Source organism: Glycine max, chromosome 16, assembly GCF_000004515.6.
Source record: "Glycine max cultivar Williams 82 chromosome 16, Glycine_max_v4.0, whole genome shotgun sequence".
Lineage (NCBI taxonomy): Eukaryota > Viridiplantae > Streptophyta > Magnoliopsida > Fabales > Fabaceae > Glycine > Glycine max.
The window spans coordinates 3841602-3855912 of NC_038252.2; the positions used below are offsets into that span (position 1 = coordinate 3841602).

General features: G+C 30.3%; 1 protein-coding gene across 5 annotated transcripts; it reads left to right on the forward strand.

The window, feature by feature from the left end:
- The first annotated feature begins 3258 nt into the window (after positions 1–3258).
- Positions 3259–11125, forward strand: GDH1 (glutamate dehydrogenase 1). 5 transcript variants are annotated; one of them, XM_006598702.4, is made up of 10 exons: positions 3259–3831; positions 6788–6910; positions 7039–7152; positions 7784–8005; positions 8220–8294; positions 8387–8503; positions 9176–9426; positions 9714–9789; positions 9874–9960; positions 10656–11125. In XM_006598702.4, exons 2-10 carry the CDS (start codon positions 6803–6805, stop codon positions 10839–10841), a joined length of 1236 nt encoding a protein of 411 aa, XP_006598765.1. In that variant the 5' UTR covers positions 3259–3831; positions 6788–6802; the 3' UTR covers positions 10842–11125. The 5 variants fall into 5 exon arrangements, with proteins under 5 accessions (XP_006598765.1, XP_040866135.1, NP_001236404.1 ...); NM_001249475.2 differs by having other exon boundaries at positions 3326–3831; positions 6791–6910; positions 10656–11078; XM_041010202.1 differs by lacking the exon at positions 3259–3831 and adding an exon at positions 3913–6284.
- The last annotated feature ends 3186 nt before the right edge of the window (positions 11126–14311 follow it).

Sequence of the window (14311 nt, forward strand, 5' to 3'; positions counted from 1 at the left end):
TATGTCTTTAAATCACATTTAGATAATTAAAATAAAGAAAAAACATTTTTATTTGAAGAAATTATATAATTGTTAATTACTTATAATCTTAATAATAGATTAAATTTATTTATGGTAAAAATTGTTTTCAGTCAAAAAATTTGGCAGGTCAAGTTTAATATATCTTTCTTTTAATCACATTTTTCTTTTATAATACTTAAATTTAAAACTTTACTTAACATAATCAAATTCAATCCTACTTAAACCAATGACTCAAATTCAAAATTTTGGTTAACAGAATCAAATTTATTATTACTGCTTAAACCAATGACACGTTGGTTTGAAGCTCCGCTTTGATTCTTTCTTAAGGAATATTAACATTTTTTTATCTCTTTCTTATATGCTTTTTTCAATTTGGCAAGGCTAGAGAAATTTGGTGTAATGTGAATCTTCTCCACAAATGCAAATTTTTAATTGAGAGATATACTTATTGTGTTTTTAATTATAACACTCATTTAGAAATCTGTTTATCCTTTTTTATAATTTTTTAAAATTTCTATATAAATTAATTATTTTTTCCTATATAATCTTACTTAAATATTTTTTTCAAGTATTAATAAAAAATAATTAAATCGATAAAGAGATAAAAAAAATTAAAATAATAATATAAATAATTGACATATTGAATGTTGAACGTGATTGACTTAACTAATTATTTTTTTTAAGAGACATAAATTGGTTTTAAAAATCTTATAATTAATTAAGGAGAAAATATAAAAAAATAATAATTAAGGAGATACACATACGCCTAGAAAACAACACGTCATGAAGATTTTTAAGTTGGAAAGTGATCATTCAAAATGGTCGGGTCTTGAGTGGTATAGAAAAGCAGCCTGGATGCTAATTGCAAGCCTTTGTATATTGTCTGTATCAAAACAACATGTCATTCATTCTTGATTTTTCTGTTAGTGGAATCGTCATGCTAACATATGCTGATTCTTGATAACCACATAATGTAAATATTCATCTCCCAATATGATTTTATTCAATACACAAACCAAAATTTGAATCATGCCTAATTGATTGAGGCACAGAAAGTAGAAACTGTTATTACTTCAGACAATTACATGTAGTTGGCTCTCTAGCACTAAGAATATTCTTTCTTTCTTTTTCTTAATTAATCAATTATTACACGTCAGGGTTGCTTTTACCAAATTTTTCTGAATTTTCATTTATACAATCTAAATATATACAAAAAATAATTATTATTATTATCCCTGTAATTATTTTTTTATATAAATTTTCAATTATCATCTCCCCAAATTATTGTGTGCTAATTTTCTGAATGAACTTGTACTAGCAGCCTAGCATCAGTAGCATGTTATTGACACCCTACATGATAGTATTGGGATATCTATAAAAAAAAAAAATAGTAAATGCTTCAAGTGGAATTTTGAAAGCTTTTCGAAAGTGCTATATGCTTGGTCAATGGACGTTATATGCAATTTCACAGTCGTCGCCATTGAAATACGTACATTATTGTCTAGGTCACATTATGGTTTTAGAAGAGAGGTTGTTTTCATCATTTTTTCTTCTTTTTCTTTTCAATGATATATATACTTTGTTCAAAATATATAATTGTGTAATGAATGTACACGAATAATTGTGCCTGTCGTGAAAGGATGTGCTACATAATGCTGAAGTGTAGTGTTCAAACACTCTAGTGATGATTGGTCTCAATTAATTAATTATAAAATAAAATAATGTTTCAAGCTCAGGTTAATTTGGCCACCTCAAATGTAAGGTGTAAGTACAGTAGTTAATATAATTTGTCTGTTTGATCATATTATAGGAAAAATTCACAGAGCATGTTAACTTAGGTTATTTCAGATTTTCTGTATAAGTCATCATTATAATTTAATCCAAGTTACTAATACTTTAAAATTTCAAAAGAACCCAATCATTACCTTGAACATTTTTTTACTGAAAAAGTTTAGATGAATTGAGTTATATATGAAGAATTATTTGAATGAAGACAGAACTTATAACTCAAAAAGCATTTAAAACACACACAAACTATTCATTGAAAAAAGTCTTTATATTGGTAAATGTTGTGAGTATAATTAGCTTTATAAATAGAGCACTTGCACAATATCATTGTATATATTTATTTTCCTCAAAAAACAAAAAGAATGAGCTACTTTTATGATACTCCTCTCTTGTTTTTTGATATCTATGATCTTTGGCAACACCAATTAAGTGAACTTTTTGATGCGTAAAGTGTCAATATTTCTTATCTGAATACTGACTTTTGCAAATTTATGCTTGTTTTATTTGCGATTTTAGAGAGTCGTGTCCATTTAATTAATGTATTTTGAATGAAGAGGAAAAGTAGGGAACAGGATAGAATTTTTAAGTGCAGAGGTTGAAAAAGAGGAAATGGATATCATAAATTCAACGAAAACTATATTTGGAACGATAAATTGAGGTGGTCCACCTCTGGGGGTTTCATTAATCTTGTGGTACCTTTATCTGGTCTCATCTACTATATTTTGGATGATACTAAATGAGTTGGAAATTAAGAAAATGGTTTATTCTTCAATCACGGTAATTAAAACATATTATAATATTAAAAAATATTTAAACATCCACATGATGCACGGATACATATTTAGTTTTTATTAAAATTAAAGTTCAGACTTAAAAAAAAACTTTATCTAAGTTTTGTTGAATGTTAAAGGTTAGAATATCATTTTGGTCTTCTTTTTTTATCCTTATTGTTTCAAAAGTCTCATTATCGACATTTAATAGATGAAATGACTATTTTGGATTTATTAAAAAATATAAAAAATTAAAATAAGACTTCTATAGGATGAGCTAAGTTGAAAAGTTCTAAGATTAATGGTCATTGTTTTAGTGGGGTAGCAAATACATATGAAAAAAATCTGAGTGAATAGATCAATTGATATGAAATTATTCTAATTTAATTAGAAATCTCATTCTAATTATGTTTAAAATTAAATATTCAGACAAATAACTTTATTGTACATAATAATTTTACTTAGTTCTAATATGATTGTCTATAATAAAAATAATCATGTTGTATCCCATAAAGGAAAAAAAGATACGTAGGGAAGGAGAGGAATAAAAAGTAACAAGACTTTGTAGCAGTGCCATATATGTGTAATTACCATTCTAGAAAGAAGTAAAGTATAGGAAAAATAATATCATGAATGGGGGGTTGAGGTTGTGATTGGTTAGAGTGATATATGTGGGAATCGCGTTGGATTCCCGTGTGCAATGAAACCATCTATATTTATAGCCATTTATGAGTGACAGTAGAACCACGTTTTGCTTCCTAATGTTTATTATTATTATACTTATATTGTACCATTCCTCTTGAGCCTAGTAGTAATAGTGAACTGGAGTGATGCTCAAGTGTGTTGTGTGTCAGTGTTTTAGGGACCAATGGTGGAGAGTGAGTTTTCTGAGTTAAGATATAAGATATATGCTATCTAATGCCTAGTGGGATATAGGAAAGGACCTCAAATCTGCTATCTTTCGTTCACATACGCATCATATTCTTTTAATTGTTAGTTCTGAGTTCTGACCAAAGTTGTTGATTTGAGTGTTTTTAGCATATTTGGGGTGTCTGCAAACACCGCAGGAATTTTGCTTTTTCTATTGAATTAGATTCCTCTGGGAATTCAATTCTGATTCTTCCTTAGTTTTCGGTTTTCTGTCTTTCTTTTTTTCCTTCTATTTATATTTTGGGTTGGTTTTCTGTTGAGTCTTGACTTGCTTGCTCCAACTCCAACCCAGTTTCACACTAGTTTGTTGCTCCAATTCTTGGTAAGTTTCTCAATTCACTTTTTTTATGTGAAATGTTAGCAACAGGATTGAACAAATTTGGTTGTTTTAATTCCTTCTCTCCAGTTTTTTTTTTTTTTTTGCTGTTGGAATCTTGTGATTCGATGCTAGTAAAGAACTTAATGTCTTCAACTAGAGAATGAGTTGCTCTTTGCCTTCAGTATTATGTTATTTACTTATATAGAGTCAGGGATTCTGGATCATGATGCTGAGATAAGTGATAAGATTACTACTATTTTACTGGTTCCTAGCTAGAAATGTCCAATAAGCATGATAATGATGACATTATTTATTTGGATAAATCATGATGATTATCAGTGTTAAGTGATGACCAAAATTGAAGCAAAAAGTCTTGTTTTATTTAATATGAACAATCAGAATTCCATGAATATCTTACTTTTATGTCTTGAATCTCTTGGTGGCATATTATTAAAATGACTCGTGTTGCATTCAGTATCTAAACTATCCCCTTAGTCCCATATGACTTGCTTATTCATCACACAATAACTTGTTTCTATATAAATTTAACAGTGGGATTCTTATAGAATATACCAAGATGGTCTATTTTTTTACTCTTTCAAAGTAGTTAGCCGAGAGCATAGCCAGTAAAACTGCAATTGTTTGGACTTTTAAGTTTATGGTATAAAATTAAGTCTACATAATTTTAACTGGATCGGTGGATCCATATATTGATGGATACGAAAACGACGTGTACCTAAACTGATTGGATATGAGTAAGGATTAATTAAAGTCATAAACTTAGTAAGGGAGGTGTCAAAGATTATTAAGCCCATATTTCCAGCTTTGAATAATCATACTACAGACTTTGGATAACCTAACCACTGTGTTTTCTTGGAATCCTCTTAGAAGAAAGAGGATATGATGTTTTTTTTTCCATCATTTTATTCAATTTATTGCATTTTTAGTTAATAATTAGTTCGATGCTGATATGGGGTTTCGAAGAAAAGTCCATGCCGTTTTGTGCAGTCACATGTGCAATATGGCATGCCAAACATTTACTTTGGGATGAAATATAGTATTATATATATGTTTACCTCATCAATGATGCAAAATGTGAATTACCCGCTGATAAATGCGTGTATCTGCTTTTTTTTTTTTCAATTTAGAATACAGTCACAAATCACGTTAGCCTTTTCTGGTAAGCCTTTTTTTTCATTTTTGTAACTTAGGCTATATTTATTCATTTCTTTTAAGTACTAAATACTACCAATTTGAGTAGTTGAAGTAGTGAATGCCATGCTGGCTTTGCGTGTTCTCTTTCACACTACCCAATTGTAGCTCTCACAATTTTTTAAAATGTTTTTAAGATGATTGTTGTGACAAAGTCTTAAGAGTAATTTAGATTGGATTCAGAACTTGTCTCCTAAATATAAAAGCAGAACAAGTTGTCAACTGGGGGAGGTTCATTTATATTTAAATATTATAACAAAAATAGGAAAGAAAGAGCAAAACTTGCTTCCTTTATGAAAAAAGATCGAAGGACAAGCATAGCCAAAAGGGTTGTACCATCAATACTATTTAGTGGGCATCATGGAAGGCAAGTACTCGGAAAAATAATTTATGAACTTGTAATAAAATATAATATATGGAAACGAGTCACGATCCGCAACAAAGGCCGTGAAATATGTGTTTTTCTAAATGCATAATTATGTTCCTACACATCCGTGGCCTCTATAATAGTAATTCACAATTACGAAGCTGTGGAAGCAATGAATTTAATTGTACCCAATATGTGCATGAAACATAATTAAATGTCAGACCAGTTACACAAAATTTTGCTTATAGAGGGTACAATTTTGTATCATTTGTTAAGAATATCTTGCTTCCAACACAAAGAGTTGGTATAGTGGTAAAAAATTTCAGTGTTTACATGTGGAGGAACGATTTATTTAGTGGGAGAATCCGTATGTAAAATTCTCTTGAATCAGCACTAGTGATGCACACTACAAGCAATACCTATAGATTGAGAAACACCCGTGATCTTTGCCGTAAGGAAAAAAAAAAAGTATCTTGCTTCCTACCTCACCTGGATACTGCCTCTTCAGATAATTTTGGAGCCACTTGGGAAACTTCTAATTCTTACAATTTCCATTTCATAGAGATTCCAATGCAGTTGGCCTTTCTTGATGTTGTAGAAAGGTGGTTTTCCAAAGATTCTTTTTTTGTGTCTATTAGCAATGTCTTTGCCCTATAGTACCCCCATAACGTGCCAATAGTATAAGGGGCAGCACTGGCTACACAGTTCATTCATAAGCTATTTCAGGAAAGTATAACAAAGGTTTCCTGAACACATTAACTTTGAATTGACAGAACATGAGAATAATAAATCTGTATTCTCATCCCAAGGAGCATGGTAGATTTCTGTAACTATTTTTTCTTCTTATAGATGTGAAAGAAGCTAGAACACAAGACAGGTACACTCATTAGTGAAGATTACTAATGCAAAATTAGTAATCTTTTCTACTACTCTTATTGAATAATGCACTTTGGGCAACTAGATGATTTATACCTTGATTAAGTGTCACCAAAACCATGCCTCATGTGTAAACACAAGTAAATTTATATTTAGACTTTGTAAGAGAGAGGAGGATAACATGTTTTATTTTTGCCTTTGTCATCTTAATCTTTCATGACTAATTGCTGACATTGATCCACATGATATGGCACATTGCTGGCACTTATCCATTTTGCTTGTATTATAAGGGGCTCTACCAAACTTCTACTAGTCTATTTTGTATTGTTGACATTGACTCTAGCTGGCTGCATGCATATCTTAATATAAATATTAGCTCTAATAGATCTATTTTCATCTTCCATACAATTTCTGTAGTCTCAATTATAGTAACAGTGCAAGATCTATTTTCCACATCTTGGATATCTTTGGCTAAAAGATTGAATATTGTGTTATTCCTTCTAGTAGTCAAGGGGAACAATGAATGCACTAGCAGCCACCAACAGGAACTTTAAGTTGGCCTCTAGGCTTCTGGGATTGGATTCAAAGCTTGAGAAAAGTTTACTGATTCCATTCAGGGAAATCAAGGCACGTAAAATTGCTTCTTGTGTGTTTTCATGTCCTTGTTCTGGCAAAATTAGTTTACTTGTTTTCACTATACTGTTTCATATAGTTCACCAACTCTAGTTCTAAATAAATGTTTCACAATAATGCAGGTTGAATGTACCATACCTAAAGATGATGGCACCTTGCAATCTTATGTAGGGTTCAGGGTTCAACATGATAATGCCAGAGGCCCCATGAAAGGAGGAATCAGATACCATCCTGAGGTTAACACTAAAAAAATTTCAATTTACTAATTACTCAAGGTTTTTATCTATGGTTGTGGTAAAGACATGCATTCTTTTGATTGAACAAGTAGTCCAGCACTGAATTGCTATCAGATTTTTGTCAACAATAATCATTTGATTTCTTTCCCCTAATTTTTTGTATAACTTAGAAATAAAAAGAAAATGTTGGGATATTCCTCTGAACAGCCATATCTTTAATAAAGGCTTAATTTTCTTTTAGTCCCTCAATTTAGGGGATTTGTTTTTTTAGTCCTCAAAATAAAAAATTGCATTTTCTAGTCCTCAAATTAAAAAAAAAAATGCTCTTTTTAATCACTGCCAAAATTTGAGAGACTAAAATCTGCGAATTTTTATTTGAGGAAAGGGACAAAAAGAATGTTTTTCGAATTTGAGGGATTAAAAAGTTTAAATTTTTGTTTGGGAGACTAAAAGAACAAACCCCCTGAGTTGAAGGACTAAAAACACATAATTAAGTGTTTGATAAAAGATAAAAGCTATGGTTCAAATTACAACTTTTCTGTGAACCAGTCCCTGGAACTGTTTATATTTGTATATGGTGTGTACTTTAGATTCTCGGTTCTCACTCTGAATCATTTAATGGAATAAATAGGTTGACCCTGATGAAGTGAATGCTTTAGCACAACTAATGACATGGAAAACAGCTGTAGCAAATATACCATATGGTGGTGCCAAAGGAGGGATAGGGTGTGACCCAGCAGAATTAAGTATATCTGAATTAGAAAGACTTACTAGAGTTTTTACACAAAAAATTCATGATTTGATTGGAACTCACACAGATGTGCCAGCACCTGATATGGGAACAGGACCACAGGTCAGTACTAATTACACAGATTTAGAATTGAATCTGCTGCTATTTGTTTAAGATTATATATACTTTTTATGTTACTGTTAATTTATATTTGACTTAAATACATGTTGATTGTAAATCCCCAGACATTGTCTTCAATTCCTACCAATAAAAAAAAATAGATGTTGATATGATTTTTGGAATTCAATATTATCTTACTGTGTGGTTACGCATGTAGACCATGGCATGGATACTAGATGAGTATTCCAAATTCCACGGTTACTCTCCTGCAGTAGTGACTGGAAAACCTATAGTAAGTAATTGTTTGTTTCATTTCAATGGCCATTGAAGTGAAATCAAATCATATGCTTAATATATCATTGCCCTTATGTTTTTTCAAACTAGGATCTTGGTGGATCTCTCGGTAGAGACGCGGCTACAGGACGAGGAGTCCTCTTTGCAACAGAGGCTTTGCTTAATGAGTATGGGAAGAGTGTATCTGGACAACGGTTTGTCATACAGGTACTTGTTGTGTCTTGTACATTTACTCCAATTGATCTCTATGCTAGTGAATGAATAATGCATTATGCCAGTTTTAAAATGATGTTCAAAGTAATGGTCCATGAAGACATGATTGTGGTAGTAATAACAAATGAAACTTTGGGTTGTCTTGTTAGAGATTCCCACATATCAGTAGTTAGTCACAAGCTATTTACAGTAAATAGTTACTAATCTTGTTTTAAATATAAACAAAAAAAATTGTTTCACACTAACTAAGAAAGCTGATTAATAACATTTATTTCCATCAATCTCAATTAAAAGTTATTTTCCTAAATTGTCTTTGATTGAAATTTGATATCAAGAATAAGAAGTCATTAGAATTTAAATCCCTTATTAAATGAAGGGTATTTTAGAGATAAAATCATTAACTGAAGTAAAATTAGTTGAAATTTGCTTACATTTAAAACTAAAACACATTTTTTTTATTATATTTAAAACCGGAGGAAGGAAGTTAGAACAATTAGTCAATTAGAAAGGTTGGAAGGACCCTTTTACTCTTCTGTTTTTAACTACAGCCTATAGGAGAAGAATGAAGCATTAGCTATATAGATGGTAAAGAACTGCTGAAAGAAGTTCTTGAATTTAGTATTATGATGAATTTGACATAAACTCATATATTGTGTATTTCTTCAGGGTTTTGGAAATGTAGGGTCATGGGCTGCCCAATTAATTAGTAATAAAGGTGGAAAAGTTGTTGCTGTGAGTGACATAACTGGAGCCATAAAGAACAGCAATGGTCTTGACATCCCAAGCCTACTTGAGCATTCCAAAGTGCACAGGGGAGTAAAAGGATTCAATGGTAGTGATCCAATAGACCCTAACTCAATATTGGTTGAAGATTGTGATGTTCTAGTCCCAGCAGCTCTTGGGGGTGTCATCAATAGGTGATTTTCCTAATTTAACTACAAAATTCTTTTGTTCTCAACTCAGGCAAATAAGGGACACCTCAAAATATTTGATTATTTTAACAAACTACATGATGGCACAGTACCATCATCATTATAGCTTACTTTGAAAGCAAAAATAAAATTGAACCACCCCTTTTTCTTTGTTAGCTTAGTAATTGTCTCCTGATATAAGCAATATTCTAAAGTTGAATTATATAATAAGGAAAATGTCTAAAGCTAATTTGTTCTTTTATAATTTTATTCATCTTTTGGTATGGTTGAAGGGAAAATGCAAATGAAATCAAGGCCAAATTTATTGTGGAAGCAGCTAATCACCCAACTGACCCAGAAGCTGATGAGGTTAGTCTGAATTTTCTCTTCCTTTCCCTTCTTCAAACAAGAAAGAAGAAATGCACTATTGTTAACTACCTTCCTAACTTGCAGATTTTGAAGAAGAAAGGGGTTGTGATCCTCCCAGACATATTTGCAAATTCAGGAGGCGTTACAGTTAGCTACTTTGAGTGGGTTCAGGTAACTATTATTTATTTAATGAATCATATGATTTCACAAAGAATGATTCAATAAATAATTGTAAAATTTATATGATTGAAAGAATTTCTAACCTTAAATAAAGGTGTAATAATGACAATTAATGAGTTGATTATTATATGTATGGTTTACAAATAAGAATGTAAGATTAGATACAAGAATTCTTTCAAATAGGAAACAAAAAAAGAAAGTTTTTAAATGGGATAAAAGAGTAAGAAATTTCAAATGAAATAGTAAGGATAGAATTGAGAAGAAAAAGAAGTTAGTAACTTATGAACTAATTTATTTTCCATAAGCTACCAAATAAGTTTGTGTATCAAATAAGTTTATTTTGGTCAAAGTAGCTTATAAACTCTTCAAAGGCCTACCAAACATAGCCAAGTGGTAAATTAAGATTTGAATCTCTGTTAAGAAAATATTTGCATTTGACATTTAATTTTGACTCGAATATTATTGCCTCCCAAAAAGGATTTCCATAAAAGAAAAAATGGACTGATGATTCGTTATGCATGTAGATGTAATATCAACCATTAAATTTATCATCAATAAGTGAAATTATTTATTTATCCTCTTAAGCAAATTGCTCATTTTAGAGGAATTGCATCCTTATTGTACAAATTAATTAATTAATATACCCTATGTAGCCCTTACATGGTTGGTGATTTTGTGACACACAGAACATCCAAGGTTTCATGTGGGATGAGGAGAAAGTGAACAATGAGCTAAAGACCTACATGACCAAAGGTTTCAAAGATGTGAAGGAAATGTGCAAAACCCATGAATGTGATCTTCGTATGGGAGCCTTCACCCTGGCAGTTAACCGTGTCGCACGTGCTACTGTCCTTAGGGGCTGGGAAGCTTGACATCCATTGCTTCTGCTTTCAATAAATTAATTAAAGAGCTCCCACTCTCAGCAACACTTCACAAAGTTTTTGTTGCTTTCAACTAATGTGTTGGGTGAATCGTATTTTCACGCCAAATTTTCTTTCAATAAATTAGTATAGTATATAAATCTTTTTGTAACTACATGTGTGGTTCTATGCCACTTCTTGTGACAGCCACGCTTTTTAATATAATGTCACTTTGCTTTGAAAAAAAAAATCTGATTTATCAAAGGGGAGGACTCCATCTACCATTCTTGGATTAATATATATCCCAATCGCTGTTTTTGCACTAAATATTAAAAAATATGTGCGTAGATTTTCAAAATGTCACATAATTCAATCTCATGTTTTATAAACGTAAAGTATTAACTATAATCTTCCTTAAAAAAATATTAACTATAATCTTGAAATTACACTTTGATGGTTATTAAAAAGATTAAACTGGCATTTTTTTAATAAAAGTAATAGCATTAGGGTTTCTTCTATAGATGGAACGTTATATATGTCTATATATTTCGTAAATTTTATCTAATATCAACTTATTTATTTTTCTTTTGGAAGTGTTATATTCTATAAAACTAGTAAATAATTTCATCTATAAAAATAAAAAATAAAAAACTCTAGTAAATAACAATATCATTTAATTGACGGAGTTCAAAGAATGCCTAACAAATTTTATATTAGAATTCAACTATTAATAACTTTTTCAACTTTCAACTGATTTTACAACTATCAACTAAATTTTTAACTAATTACACAAAACTCTATATATGTAAGAATATACAGAGTTTGTTTGGAAATACAGAATATATAGAGTTAAATGGAAAAATCCTATCAGATTGGTTCGGGTCAAGTAAAAAATTATTAATAAATAATGGAAAAATCAGAAAAATCCATAACAATAAGAAGAAAACCCAACCAAATACAAAGAAATTATACAAGCAAATATAGGAACCGAAATAGAAGAAGAAGAAAAAAAGACATTTGTCAAAGGCTTCTCAAATGCATGTAAGCACAAGTAAATACACAGTACAAATATAGATTTCCCAAATAACAAATTAAAATAAAATACACAGTATATGTCCAAATCCAATAGTTACAATTACATAAAGAACAAACTAAAATAAACTCTTAGTGACTATCAAATGAGTCTCCTCTACTCCTTTCCTCCTTCAGTTCATTTCATCAAAGCATCCCTGTAGTAGTTTGAGGAAAAAACTACAACTGAGTATATGTTTAAAGAACTTAAAATATGGAATTTGTGAGTAAAATCTTTACTTTAAGACTTCAAAGGCACTTGCAACTCTAATTTCATCAACTCTTGCAAAGGTTGTAATCCGTGACATCTCTAATAAAAGGAGGAAATACATAATTAAAGTTAAACATGAAAGAAATTTAAATGCCAAAATGAAATGATGTTAGAAACTAGAAAGAAAACAACTACTATACGTTATTCAACTCATTCCAAGATATTTATTGTAACATCCCACTTTTCGTACATTAATTTAAAAAGAATTTTTATTTATAAATAAATAAAATTTTAGAAAAATGATGAGATTTTTATAATTAAATAAATAAGGAGAAATAATTTTATTAATTAAAATAATGGTTTGAGAGAAAATAAAAATGATATTTTATTTATTTATTTGATATGAATAAAATAGACTTAGTTTTTATAAAATAATAAAAATAAATAAATAGAGTAAATAATAGGTTGTGAGTACCTAGGTATAAATAACGATATGTTAGGTCAGACGGTAGCTTTTTATGATCATCCTCTCAATTCGTTTTTTCTCCCCTCCCTAAAACTCTTTCTTTTTTTCGCAACCCACCAAACCTATCTCAGAAAAATGATGATTTCAGACTCATTTACCATTGGATTGTCATGAAATTTAAGCACATGGTTCGCCGCTCAATTACAATCAATCTCACCGTTGGGAATTTTGAAATCATGTTGGATCTGAGAGAAATACACTTCACATCGTAACCTTTTCTTTTCCCGCAAAAACTCAAAACCATCCCAGTAAAACTACAATCCAAATTTTGAGAACCATTGGATTTTCATGAAATTTTTATATGTGGTTCGCGATTCATTTTCGAACACCTTCACCGTTGGGATTTTCGAGATAATATTCACGGAGAGAGAAAAAGGAATCGCACAAAGACAATACATATGGAGGTTTCGATCCCTTCTCTGCCTTTCTGACGTTTGAGAACTCTATCAGAACAGTCAGAGGAAAAACTGAAGGAATCTCAAGGAACCGCTAGAGATGTTGCTATCCTTTTTGAAAGACACGTGAGCCCGCTTAGAGGTAAGGGATGTGTTATTATCAATTGGGGATTAGTGAGGACATGTGTAGAGATCCTTAGAGTATCAATTGGAATGGGTTTTGGATTGTTTCTGCAATTTTTATTTTATCCTTATAATTATAAGTGTGAATTATATGCATTTGATAAACCAATTAATGTCCCTATGAGAAATTACTATGAAATTGATGTGTCCTTATGTTGAGTGTGAATCCTATAAATTAAACCTTTGTCTAATTAGCGTGAATTGATAAAATTAAGTAACTAGAAATTTAGTGTAAAAAGGAGTGAGATATTTATTTTGTATTTTCTCCTTTTTCATGTTTTTTTAGGTTTTTTTTATAGTTTAAAATTAATATTATATTTGAAATTGACCAAAGATTTATAGTAGACTGTGTGTTGTATTCTTAGATAATATATATGAATTCGTATATACTTATATATGTGGGAAAATGTTCATATAATTATTTAGAATTGGTACATTGAAAGCTTATTTGAAATTCATAATCCAATATGATGTATGTTGCTGATTTATATATATAGATTTAGCTATATATTTATTTATATTAATATTTTATGTAAATAATACTGTAGTGTTGTTATAGTGTGATTCCAAAAATTATTCAAGTGTTGGAGTTTGAGAATATTATGGTTAGATTTGAGATACATTTGTATTGAGATATGTGTATTGAGTTGTGAGCTGTGAATTATACAATAACCCAACCAATGTTGATGCGTAGTGTTAAAGAAAAAGTATAGGTTTCCTATTTAGGAACCAGTGTTAAATTATAGCGCAATGTGTTAAATGTGTTTGAAATACGAGTGTGAGGTCGTGGATATTGTATAATTCATGAGCAATGCTTATAAATGAAATATGTGATAAATTGTGGAATAACATGTTGCCTTGAGATTATAATACTGTTATTGAGATTAAGTATAAGTGGAAAGTTGAACATGTGTTAATTTGTGAGATACATGTAGACATGTGATGGTGAATTGTGACACTATGAGATGTGAAATTGTGAATGAGTTTTGGTTGTGAATAAGTGTATGGTTAACACTTGATGTGACATTACTTGTGTTGTAAGCTATGAATTGTACAATAATTCGACTAGTGTTATCTTGAGAAAAGTGTTGATGCG